Raw genomic sequence first — 12,644 nt, forward strand, 5'->3', positions numbered from 1 at the left:
ACTCTCCTCTCCTCTCCTCTCCTCCACTCTCCTCTCCTCTCCTCTCATCTCCTCCCCTCTCCTCTCGTCTCTTCCCCTCTCCTCTCCTCTCCTCTCCTCCACTCTCCTCTCCTCTCCTCTCCTCCCCTCTCCTCTCCTCTCCTCTCCTCCCCTCTCCTCTCCTCTCCTCTTGTTGTTTCTCTCCTCTCCTCTCCTCCCCTCTCCTCTCCTCTCCTCTTGTTTGTTTCTCTCCTCTACTCTCCTCCACTCTCCTTTTCTCTCCTCTTGTTGTTTCTCTCCTCTCCTCTCCTCTCCTCTCCTCTCCTCCCCTCCCTCCTCCACTCTCCTTTCCTCTCCTCTTGTCTCCTCCCCTCTCCTCTCCTCTCCTCTCCTTTCCTCTCGTCTCCTCCCCTCTCCTCTTGTCTCCTCTCCTCTCCTCTCCTCTCCTCTCCTCTCCTCTCCTCTCCTCTCCTCTCCTCTCCTCTCCTCCCCTCTCCTCTTGTCTCCTCCCCTCTCCTCTCCTCTCCTCTCCTTTCCTCTCGTCTCCTCCCCTCTCCTCTCGTCTCCTCCCCTCTCCTCTCCTCTCCTCCCCTCTCCTCTCCTCTCCTCTCGTCTCCTCTCCTCTGGAAGAGGAATGACACAAATTTTAACCTAATTTCAAGAAAATTGTCAAAAGAAACTGAAATGAACATAATTAGCAGATCCAGTCAAAGCTCAAACCATGAGGAAACATGATCTGACATCTCTGTTTGTTTCATGTGCTAATGTGAGGAAGGTTCAGCCTCCTCATCATCGCTCCACATTCACTGCACAATGTTGATAGATTTACTTTTACACTTCAGTCAACAGTAAAAACTGTATATTTGATTGTTTGCTCTCAGACTTCCCGTAAAAACAGCTGGATGGTGCGTAAAAACAGCTGGATGGTGTTGTGGCGAGAAGTGGTGGATCGAAAAAGGAATCAGACAGTCGAGACACAGGTGTCAGAGCGCGGAGTCTCTTTATTCACAGCGGCCATACTCGCAGTCATAGACGGAGACGACAACAACCCAACACAGAACGAGACATGTTCTTTTATATCTCAGATGGCTGTGTGTGTGTATGTGCATCCTGTTTTCCAATCATTTTGGCTTCGTTGTACCACTCTTGCCTAACTTATTAACCAACTATGTTTTCCTGGTGCAGAACCAGGTCACTGTGCTCGTTACCAGCAATGCGCCTTGACCTTATGTTTATTCCTAGTTTCCCAATCTCCTATTTTCCAGATGTTTTCCCAAACAGTCAAAGTGTCTTGTCCCACTCTGTTGGCCGCCAACCATATCTTTTGTTATTGTTATGTTTTTTAATCTCCTACACTGACTCTTGTACTCCGTTGGCGTCCGGGTGATATCAGGTTATACATCTTTGGGCCTTATTATTCTCCTACAATGGAAACTCATCTAGTGTCCAGATATTGAGATCCAGATGAGGAAGAGGAGGTGATGAAGATTATCAGCTGGTGTTCAGGTTTAGTGAGTCAGGACACTGATCGACGTGTATTGATGATGAAGAGGTCTCTGTCAGCAAAACTGCTCTGAACCTGTTCATCATCCACATTCTTTGTTCATCTTTCTCAGCATCATTATAACTGTAGTATCTTATTGATCATCATCATCCTTCTGTGTGGTCATCCTCGTCTTCATCACTTTAACAGTAACTCTGACTCAGACTGAAGATTTACTGTATCACTGTGACATCACTGATGAAGATGATGATGATGATCTCTCTTCTGTTGTTGACAGAGTGGTTCTATCTGACACATGATACACACACACACACACACACACACACACACACACACACACACACATACACACACTGATTTGATGTTTGTCCCAGCAGTAACTTTAAGTAAGAGAAAAGACATGTGACATCACCACTGGACCAAATTATCAAGAAAATAACTGGCAGATTGATGTTGATTAACAGGATGAGATGTGAACCGTTTTTATTCAGTCTAAGTTTGACTGAACCAAAAAATGATAAATTTACATCAGCTGAAACAGTCACATCTGAAAACACAGTTTCAGCTTCACTCAGTTCACGTGTGTGTGTGTGTGTGTGTGTGTGTGTGTGTGTGTGTGTGTGTGTGTGTGGATGAGATTTCATTCAAGTAACTCATGACTCAGTCAGAGTTTCTTCAACATCAGCAACAAAAACAAGTTTATACAGTTATAATAATGGTATTAAAGTAATTCTATTTTCTAACAGATGTTTTTACAGTTGTTTTTAGCACACCTGTGGAGAGTAAATATATTTAGTATTATAAGTATTATACTAAAAGAATAAGTATTATACTGAAGGAACTTAACAACAGCACAGTTCAATATTTTCCACATTTATCTGATAACTTTACTTTTCAGATTCAGATAAAAATAGAACATAATCAATAATTCTCTTCTTTTTTTATATATATAGATGAATGTAGATTAATGCAGTGAAGTAGCCTCATTAAATCATCTCCAGCTTCCTTCAGTGATGATGGTTCAGTTTCATTTACTCTGCTTCATTTGTTCTGTTTGATTCTTTCACTATATTTTGATGTTCTTCCATGTTTTTGTGCTTTGAGTAAAATGTTGAACTGAACTTTAACAGTCTCTGCTGATCTGAGGTCTGAGTTCTTCTTCTTATGATGTGTCACTGAGCTGAGAAACAGGAAGCGACACCAGAGAAGAAGAAGAAGTGAAGTAGAAAGAGAAGAGGAGAGACTCAGGCACAGTCATTAGGAGAATCTGGAGCATTACGTCATGTTAGCAGACCCCCGCCTCCCTCCATCAACTCTGTGCAGCATCCGAGCTCTGATTGGTCCGTCACCCAGTTGTCTATAAATCCCATTGGCTGATCCCCAGTCAGCTGCTGCGGACCTGACAGAGGACAGGAGAGAGAGGGAGGGATGCTTCAGATAAAAGCGGCAGCGGCAGGACCCAGTCCGCCCTCATCCGGATCAACAAAACCCGAATAAACCAGAGAAGCTCCAGCTCCTACCGGACTCTACCCGTTTCTGCCGGACTGTACCGGACTCTACCGGACTCTACCGGACTGTGGACCCGCTGCGGCTCGTAGCAGGAGGAGCTGCAGGCGGAGGATCAAGGTGAGGACATGGGCGTCTGGTCGGTACAGCGGGATTATGATCTTAAACCCGGTCGCTCGGTCGCTGTGCGCCGGTTCAGTGCTGCTGTGAGGGTCCGGGATCATAGTGAGGGTCTTAGACATGAGTCCGGAACTAGAGAGAGATAAACCCTGTCCCAGGATGAGTCGAGGTCTGTGTGAAGTGACAGTGAAGACGTTTATCTGTGTGAAGTGTTGACGTCATGAAGGTGAACAGACCCTGACACCACACCTTAGACCTGAACCAGGAAGAACATGTGAACCTGTTAGTTGTGGACGGAGCAGGTGTTTCAGCCACACACACACACACACACACACACACACACACAACACAGGCTCAACTCTACAAACAACAACAACGACACTAATAATAATACTGAAGAATCATTCAACAGCAGCTGAATTAAAGCGACAGTTCAACATTTCTTTCTTTCGTGTTCAGAGTCAGGATGATGTTAGCTTATCTAGTTGGAAACTTAGCTTAGCATAAAGACTGGAATCAGGTGGAAACCGTTAGCCTCTTCACAGGTAACAGATCCACTGAGCAGCAGCTCTGAAGCCTCACATCAACAGAAAGGTAAAAACATCTGCACTCAAAGTCCCCTTACTGTAGTTTTCAATCGGTGGTCGATGTTTCTCCTTGTTTCCTCTCCTTTCCCTTTTTACTCTCCATGTTCGTCTTCTCTCCTCATTTCCTCTCCTCTCGTTATTTCCTCTCTTCTTGTCTCTTCTCGTGTCCTCTCTCCTCTCCTTGTCTCCTCTCATCTCCTTGTTTCCTCTCCTCTCCTTGTTTCCTCTCCTCTCCTTGTTTCCTCTCCTCTTGTCTCTTCTCGTGTCCTCTCTCCTCTCCTTGTCTCCTCTCATCTCCTTGTTTCCTCTCCTATCCTTGTCTCTTCTCCTCTCTCCTCTCCTTGTCTCTTCTCCTCTCTCCTCTCCTCGTCTCCTCTCCTCAGGCTGATGAGGATGGAGAGAAGCGGGATGAGTTGAGTTGTTGTTGCGTAATGATTCTTCTGAAACTCCTCCATGAAAGTAGGTCAGAGTCTCTCCACTTGAGTCGAGTTTCACATTCCGGAGGTTTCCACAGTAACTGCTGTTTTATATAATCACTGCTCTGCTGCTTTCTTCACCTCTTCAACTCTCCATTAACCTGATCCTCTCCTCTCAGTTAACCCCCCCCCCCTCAGTTAACCCCTTCCACTCCTCTCACGGCTCCAGGTTCATTTGATTTGTCTCAGTCTTGTCTCTCAGGTGAGACTAAAATGCTGAAGTCATCACAGACTCTGAGCTTGTCCCCGTCAGGACGAGTCCTTTAAGTCAGACGGTTCAGAGACGTGTCTCCACCTCTCTGTGGGCTGCCTCAGTCAAACAGCAGCCTAACATGTTCACTGTGGAAACAAGTGGCTCACGGGAAACCGGAGGTGGGACAGGAGGGAGAGTCCTCACCCTCTGTGGATGTTTTCAGTTTCTTTGTATATTCAGACGTGGTGTATTGATTCTGTGCTGTCACATGACACACACAGCACACACTGTACGTTACACTTGATTAACTGACACTATCTGCACCTGTAATAATTTGATCCAGTCTGGATTCCTCCCAATGGACTAATCCTGGGACCAGGACCTGGTCTGGGATCAGTCGTGTAGCTGTGGACCCTCAGGTGTGGGACAGGATAGGTCTCGTGGTGTGAGCAGAACAGCGGGAGTCTGCATCAGCTTCATCCAGGACCATGTCACAGTCCAGCCCTGTCAATCAGGTGAGCAGTGTCAGGTGAACGACACTTTGATTTGTCCTGACGATGTTCACCTGTTACAGCTCACCTGACACACACAGCAGGTGTGACTGTTACAGAGCGAGTGAGTTCACCTTCAGCCGAGGTTTACTGTGAGAGCAGTGATGTTTTATTATTTCATAAAACTGAACAGAAACATGTCGGCTGGACTCTCAGGTGTCGGCTTAGTTTTAAACCTCATATGTGAGTTTGTTGATAGTTAGTTTTTGTTGTTCAGCAGTAAAATTCAGATTAGCTGTCAGATCATCGATCCATCAGCTGATTAATCAGACACTGACCTCAAACCCAACGTGAAGCCGCAAACGATCTAGAGGAAAATCATCCTGAAAATTAGCAACGAAGAGTTCAAGGTCGTCACTGGTTTAATCTGTCAGATTAAGACAATCATTAGTTCATGTGTCTAGTCATCTGTCCTTCAGACTCCTTCCTTAAACACTTTAAACTTTACAGTTTTTGATCATCGTCAGTAAATTCTTTTCACTGTAGTTTAGTTGATGAAACTAAAACTGAGCATTGTGTCTGTGATTCACTGTTTGTGGGCTGAAGTGCAGTTTGTCCACTTTCCACAAACCATCTGACGATTCAACTCAGACAAATGTAAACTGTTGTGACTGCAGTCGTCAGCAGTTTGTCTTATTTTGAAATCTTTATCATCTCATTCTGGAAACAAACAGATGTGAAGTTGCTTCCTGTCGGTGTGTTGTTGTTCTGACTGCAGACTCTGAGCTTGTTAGCAGTGTGGGCTGGTTCGTTCTATATTTATGTCCCTTCCCACCTCTCTCTGTGTGTGTGTGTGTGTGTGTGTGTGTGTGTGTGTGTGTGTGTGTGTGTGTGTGTGTCTGACTGACCGCTCAGAGTTAATTAACCAGCATCTCCTTCTCTCCTCCAATCACATCCTCTGCAGCAGGACACTTAACGAGGCGCTCGCAGCTCGTTAAATTATTAATATCACCTCATCAATATTCCATCTGTTCAGCAGGAGGAGGGGGGAGGAGATGTGTTCAGATGTTGGAACAGAGAGATGAACCCTCCTTTAGTCTGTCGTTAACAAGAAGGAGGAGGATCAGAGGTTTCAACAATCTGTCTCACTGTGCTGTGTTCAGGGTCCACCTGGGAAACTAGATACTCCTGCTGGGACAAACATGAATATAAAATAAAATCTGAAACAATCTCAAACAGCCTCTGCTCTGTCCACCTGCCTCTGTTTCTCCCATCAGAGTCTGTGGATCAAATATTTGATGTGTTAACAGCTCAGTGAAATCTGACAGAGAAGGTCTGAGACTCACTTAATCCAGATGTTGAAAAGGTGTGAATGCCTCTCTGTGAGACACATCTGTAATGTGTGGAACTGTGTCGGTGTGAGGAAACGTGTGTGTGCAGCAGGTTTACCTCTCAGGTGACCTCTACAGACTAAACCTGAGCACACAGCTGTGAGGTTTCAGTGGTCATGTGACAGCACAGGTTTAAAATGCAGCTCAGCCAATGACAGAGCGCCCCCCCCTCCCCCACCCCCGCTGTTATAAGCAAATAAATAAATAAATTGCTGTGTCTCAATCCAGACTCTGCACTGATTCTCAGCAGGTTGTAGTCTGACTTAGGTTATTCACAGCAGGATTCAGTGTTCAGACTAAATACACCAGAGCACAAAGGAAATGAAGAGGCTGCCCATCATTAACATAAACTGTGGTGGTGAAACAACTGCAGAAAAACGAACAAAAACTGTTCTCCATCTTAAGAAAAGCATCTGATGTCACTGTGAAGTTTGATGTCACATATTTTAATTTCCTGTTTGTCTGGTGTAGAAATACTGTGTTACAAGTAAAGGTTCAGCATTCAGAGTCTTATTGAACTATATTTAAAGTACCAGAAGTAAAAGTACTCATTATGCAGAATAATAATATATCACTTTACTGGGTTGTATTAGTTGGCAAATTAATGTGTTCATCACTTTCATTTTGCAGCTGGTTCAGGTGGGACTGGTTTCAATAACTTTATATACTGCTAGTGGTAAAGTACTTGAGTAAATGTGCCTCGATACTTCCCTCCACTGAGTACTTTCATATTTTAAACTGATGTTTCGTATACAGAACAGACTGTATACAGTTAGTTTGTAGTGTGGATGTGGGACACAGTGGGTGGACCAATCACAGAGCTGCTCAGAGGTTAGTCCCACCCCCTTTGTCCTCCTGTGTCACTTCCTGGCTGGTTGCCATGGCACCAGAGGCAAGGTGCCCCTTTTTCCTGTCCCACTGAGTGTATGTGGAAGTCCCTAACAACAACAACAACAACAACAACAACAGGACTGGTTCCATTTAAGTGTGTGTGTGTGTGTGTGTGTGTGTGTGTAATTCATGTTGTGGGAACGTAAATCTGTTCACACACATTGTGGGGACAATGAGCCAGTCCCCATAATGTCATTGAATTTTAGTGTGAAGACTTAATTTAAAGTCTTCCTCTTGAGTGATGGAAACGTGTATGTGTGTGTGTGTGTGTGTGTGTGTGTGTGTGTGTGTGTGTGTGTATGGGCAGAGTAGAGGCAAATGACAAATATAATCAAATCATAGGCTCTCTCTCTCTCTCTCTCTCTCTCTCTCTCTCTCTCTCTCTCTCTCTCTCTCTCTCTCTCTCTCTGCACACACTCACTTCAGAGGACATTACACTGACTTACATTAATTTCACTTACATTAATAAAGTATTTTTTCCCTCTGTAAATTCTCACGTATCAGACTCATCAGACTTTTATCATGTTTCTAGAAAACATCTGTAGCACTGATCGATCAAAGAACAATTAACAGTGTGAACACAGAAGTCACCAGCTGTAACAGGAACTGTCAGTAACTGAGGTTTAAAGGGCCAAGTAATGATGGTGATGTCAAACCTTGTAACTGTAAATTTACCTTTTCAGTTTATTTATTTCAGTATTGTTACTGGAATCAGCTTCAGGAATCCTTTAGACTAGACTAGACTTTCTGGTTTTGGATTTGCACTTCTGTGAACGATGACTGTTAGCTGTTGTTTTCCTGAATTAAAAATGAAAAAATAAAAAACAAATTTAACTCTGTCCTCCTCTGTGTTTCCATCCAGCTGTAGATGAGACTCACCTCCCACTGACCATCTGGAGGAAGTTCATCATTTAGCCAGCACTTCCTCCAGCCCAGTGCACCATGGGATCTGCAGTCTTCTTCGTGCTCCTCCTCTTCCTTGTGACATCATCAGTGTGTGCTGGGCTGGGCGTGGCCAGCCAAGGTAAAGAAGCGTGATGATCTGCACATGAAGAAGAGTTTAAATCATCTGTTTTTAAACAGAAGTTTGGTGTGTGTTGTGTCCTGTAGGTGGCGCTGTGCTGTGCCCTCTGCAGTGTGTGTGTGAGACGCGGCCATGGTACACACCACAGTCTGTGTATCACCAGGCCAAGACAGTGGACTGTAATGAACTCCATCTGCAGAGAGTACCAGCCAACATCTCATCTGACACACAGGTAACCGTGACATCACACAGGTAACACTGACAACACACAGGTAACAGTGACAACACACAGGTAACAGTGACAACACACAGGTAACACTGACATCACACAGGTAACACTGACAACACACAGGTAACAGTGACATCGCACAGGTAACACTGACATCACACAGGTAACAGTGACATCACAGGTAACAGTGACATCACACAGGTAACAGTGACATCACACAGGTAACACTATGTTATGATTGTGTTGTGATTATGTTGTGTTGATGTGTTGTTGTGTTGCAGGTGCTGCTGCTGCAAAGTAACAACATCTCATCGATCACTACTGAACTACAGAGCCTGACCAACCTGACAGAGCTGGACCTGTCACAGAATCACTTCACCCAGGTAACACACACACACACACACACACACACACACACACACACACTGGTTCCTCTTCAGACATTAGTGTTGAAGATGAAGTGTTTCCTCTCTCTCTCTGTCCAGGTGAGCTCTATTGGTCTGTCCTCTCTGGGCCGGCTAGTCACTCTGTACCTGGAGGAGAATCGCATCGAGGAGTTGGAGGACTTCAGTCTGAGGAACCTGTCCAGTCTGGAGGAGCTCTACATCAACCACAACCACATCTCCTCCATCGGACCCAAAGCCTTCGCCGGCCTCACCAACCTGCTGCGGTAACGACACTTGTTCTTGTTCTTCTTCTTCTTCTTCTTCTTCATCTTCTATTCTCTTCTTCTTCTTCGTCTTCTTCTTCTTCGTCTTCATATTTGTCTTCTCCACTTCGACCATAAGAACCACCTAAATGACACTTAGAATACCTTTGGTGATCACAAAAACCACCTAGGGGAGCCTCAGAATCACCTAACCACCAGTAAGTAGAACCACCTAAAAGACCATTAAAACCACCAAAACATCCACCTCTGACACCAAGGACCATTAAAACCATCTGAGGGACTTCTAGACCTCCAGAACCTTTCTAAAGGGCCGCTAGAACCACTTAAGTTGCCCCTAAAAACTCCCTCAGTGTTCACATTTAAAAGCCATTAAAACCTCCTCAGAACCACCTACAGGACCACTAGAACCTCTCAAAGGACCACCAGACCACCTAAATGATCTATAGAACCTCATTAAGAACCTATTGAACCCCTTAAAGGACCACTAGACTTTTCGCAGTGACAACAAGCACTACCTCAAAGATCACTAGAAGCCCCTCAGTGACCAGAACAACCACCTAATTGACCCCTAGAACCACATCAGAACCACATCATACATTTTTTATGTTTTTAACTCATTGTTTAGGGTTTTCTTTCAATTTAAAACCATCTGTATGTCAAAATAAAAGCCTTTAAAACCTAATGTGAGCACAATTTCACAAATTAAATAAGACAATGGAGTGGAATTTATGATCATAAGATTTAATTTTTCTTCTCAGGATTAAGTATGTTCTGATAAAGTGAGCAGGTCTTTACTCTGTCTGGACTAGTTTTCTGCCATGTGCTCGGTCCTGTAGGCTCCACCTGAACTCCAACCGGCTGGTGGCTATCGACAGCCGCTGGTTCGAGTCCCTGCCATCCCTGGAGATCCTGATGATCGGGGAGAACCCCATCCTGGGCCTGGAGGAGAAGAACTTCCTGCCCCTATCCCGTCTGCACAGCCTGGTGCTGGCTGGAATGGGACTGGCCTCCATCCCCTCCGCTGCCTTCCTGGGCCTGGACTACCTGGAGAGCCTCTCCTTCTACGACAACCGGCTCAGGTGGGTCTGACTATGGTTGCTGGTTCAATTCCCTTCAGACTGTAGTGTTCTCTCAATGTGCTGGGTGACACTGATGACCTGTTGTTCTCCTGCAGGTCTGTGCCCCGAGATGCTCTGAGTGTACTCCCTAACCTGAAGTTCCTGGACCTGAACAGGAACCCAATCAGCAGAGTCCAGCAGGGAGATTTCCAGAACCTCCAGCACTTGGAGGAGCTCAGGTCAGTCTGAGAATACAACTGCAAAAAGTACAGTGCAGTAAGAACGTCTGGATCAAGATTTTATTTTGTCCCTGTCGTCCCGGGTCTGATCTGATACTGGACTGAAGTAGGAACTCCAGCTTCTCTCTCTCTGATGTTGTGTTATTTGGTGTATTGTGTGCAGTTTCTTCAGGTTGTGTGTTAGAATAAATGTTGACTGTGTTCAGCCTGAACAACATGGAGGAGCTGCTGATGGTGGAGCGAGCTGCTTTCCAGAACCTTCCTGAAATCGCCAAACTGGAGCTCTGCAACAACCCACGGCTGTCGTACATTGACCCTCAGGCCTTCAGGTGAACATGGTCAAATGATCAAAGTTCCTCTGAACAGTTTTATTGTCATGTCACAAAGTTTTCTGCGAATTTCACACATGAACAAATCTGTTTTCTTTTCACCTACGTCCCTCTATTTCTTCTCCTTCTCATCCCTTCTCATTCACCTTTTCATTTTCCCTCTCCTCTCATCTGCTCTCCTTCTTTCCTCTCCTCTCCTTCTCAGTAACCTGTCCTCCCTCCGGACTCTCCTTCTCCATAATAACCAGCTCAGCCTCCTCTCTGGAGACCTCCTCTCCTCCCTCCCATCCCTGGAGGAGGTGTCTCTTCACTCAAACCCCCTGCGATGTGACTGTCTCTCCTCCTGGGGGCCTCACCTCGGAAACCAATCACATCTCAAGCTTCTGGAGTCATCTGTCACTCTCTGCTCCTCCCCACCTCACCTCATTGGTCGGGAGCTGCAGGAGGTGGTGGCGGTCGGGTGGGGTGCAGCCGGCGGGGGCGGAGCCAACAGCTGCCTGCCTCACATCTCACCTCACTCCTTCCCAACGGCCATGAATGTCAGCGCTGGGCAGCCAATCACACTAGAGTGCTGGGCAGACGCTGACCCTGCCCCCCAGTTTTACTGGGTAACGCCCACTGGAGACAAGGTGGGTTGGGTCATGAGGGTACACACATATATATGTATATGTGTGTGTGTGTGTGTGTGGGGGGGGGTCTATTTAATTAATAATTAATTAATATTATAACCATCTCTCTTCCTCAACTGGTCAGGTGAGCGCTGAGGCAGTGGCTGAACCAATCATATCAGAGGTGGGGCGTGGCCTGACCAGGAAGAAGAAGAAGCATCGTGTGTCGGACCCCGGAGCGTTGGTGATCGAACACGCCGAGCCATCAGACACAGGTCAGTCTGTTTCACATCTAGCTCCAAGACCAAGTCCAAGTCTGAAGTCTCCAGCTGTCGAAACAATTCAGTTTTCATCAAAGTCACACATTAATTCAGAAGCCCTGAGAGGCAAGGAGAGAAGTGTTGTTGTAATACTCATTTTGGCCACAAAAGGCTGAAGTCCACCACTACCTCAGTCTAAACAGCACTAAAAGGATTCATGTTTTCTTCCAGGTGATTTTAATTTTTCCATGCACACTAAACACAAGGTGCATATAATGTGTGTTAGGAAATTACGTAACATTACTGACATGTCTTTCTTTTGGCTAGAAATGTATGTAAATCAGTGAAGTCTTTCTGGCAGTCAGGTGAGGTAAAATGATCCTCAAAAAAAAGATGCACATCAAGGTATCTGATGGAAATTTGCTCTAATTCATATTTTGGTTGGCTGGAATTTCAAAACACTGGAAAAAAAAGTTTACTCAGAACCTCTCTCTCTCTCTCTCTCTCTCTTTCTCTCAGGTGTGTATACCTGTGTAGCGTGGAACATGGAGGGAGCAGACACGAAGAGCGTCTCAGTGTTTGTGGACTCTCAGGGGTTTGTGGGCTGGTGGTCGGACGGGGAGACCCGGTGGGATGGAGAGTCCAGCAGAGAGCAGCCCTGGCTGGGGAGCTCGTCCAGCCCTGAAGCCTCTCTTGTGGTTCTGGCTAAGGTACAGAACCTGCTGTGTCTTTAATACTCATACTTTAATATATATAATCTATACTTTGTGTTTTTCCTCTTTTTCTAAGGACATAGTTTTGTATCTTTCTATAGGCAGTTTCCTACAAAAGACATATTGTATTATTACTATCATCAAACTGGTACCTACCTCCTATTTCTTCTGCAGGTGGTTCACGCCCAGTCGGTGGTGTTGGAGTGGAAGTTGTATCCCAGTGGAGGAACTTCGTCTGTGGGTCAGAGCCAGCAGGACGCCCCCCTCCCTCTTCCCCGGTGGACCAGCGCCACTGTGCACATAGACAACCCTCAGATCAGCTACACTGCCAAAGTGAGCAAATCCAACTGTCTACACCTGTCTGCATGTAAACCAA

General features: G+C 45.6%; 1 protein-coding gene and 1 long non-coding RNA gene across 2 annotated transcripts in view; one reads left to right on the forward strand and one right to left on the reverse strand.

Moving 5' to 3' along the window:
* Positions 1-960: 960 nt before the first annotated feature.
* On the reverse strand, positions 961-4,194 carry LOC147817962 (uncharacterized). Its single transcript, XR_015438449.1, has 2 exons — positions 3,735-4,194; positions 961-3,365 (listed from the first exon to the last, which is right to left on the reverse strand). It is a non-coding gene; the product is annotated as an uncharacterized LOC147817962 (long non-coding RNA).
* The window catches only part of LOC111669628 (leucine-rich repeat neuronal protein 1), a 14,274-nt gene continuing 4,604 nt past the window's right edge, over positions 2,975-12,644 (forward strand). The window contains exons 1-12 of the mRNA XM_023426010.2: positions 2,975-3,109; positions 8,001-8,162; positions 8,249-8,394; positions 8,673-8,774; positions 8,877-9,061; positions 9,898-10,140; positions 10,236-10,358; positions 10,565-10,687; positions 10,893-11,316; positions 11,441-11,570; positions 12,075-12,265; positions 12,443-12,601. Coding sequence (XP_023281778.1) covers positions 8,081-8,162; positions 8,249-8,394; positions 8,673-8,774; positions 8,877-9,061; positions 9,898-10,140; positions 10,236-10,358; positions 10,565-10,687; positions 10,893-11,316; positions 11,441-11,570; positions 12,075-12,265; positions 12,443-12,601 — 1,908 coding nt within the window. The 5' untranslated portion in view covers positions 2,975-3,109; positions 8,001-8,080. The remainder of the gene's footprint in view (positions 3,110-8,000; positions 8,163-8,248; positions 8,395-8,672; positions 8,775-8,876; positions 9,062-9,897; positions 10,141-10,235; positions 10,359-10,564; positions 10,688-10,892; positions 11,317-11,440; positions 11,571-12,074; positions 12,266-12,442; positions 12,602-12,644) is intronic.

Source organism: Seriola lalandi, unplaced genomic scaffold (genome assembly GCF_002814215.2).
Source record: "Seriola lalandi dorsalis isolate HSWRI2012SDOR001 ecotype SW California unplaced genomic scaffold, Sedor1 jcf7180002054798, whole genome shotgun sequence".
Taxonomy (NCBI): domain Eukaryota; kingdom Metazoa; phylum Chordata; class Actinopteri; order Carangiformes; family Carangidae; genus Seriola; species Seriola lalandi.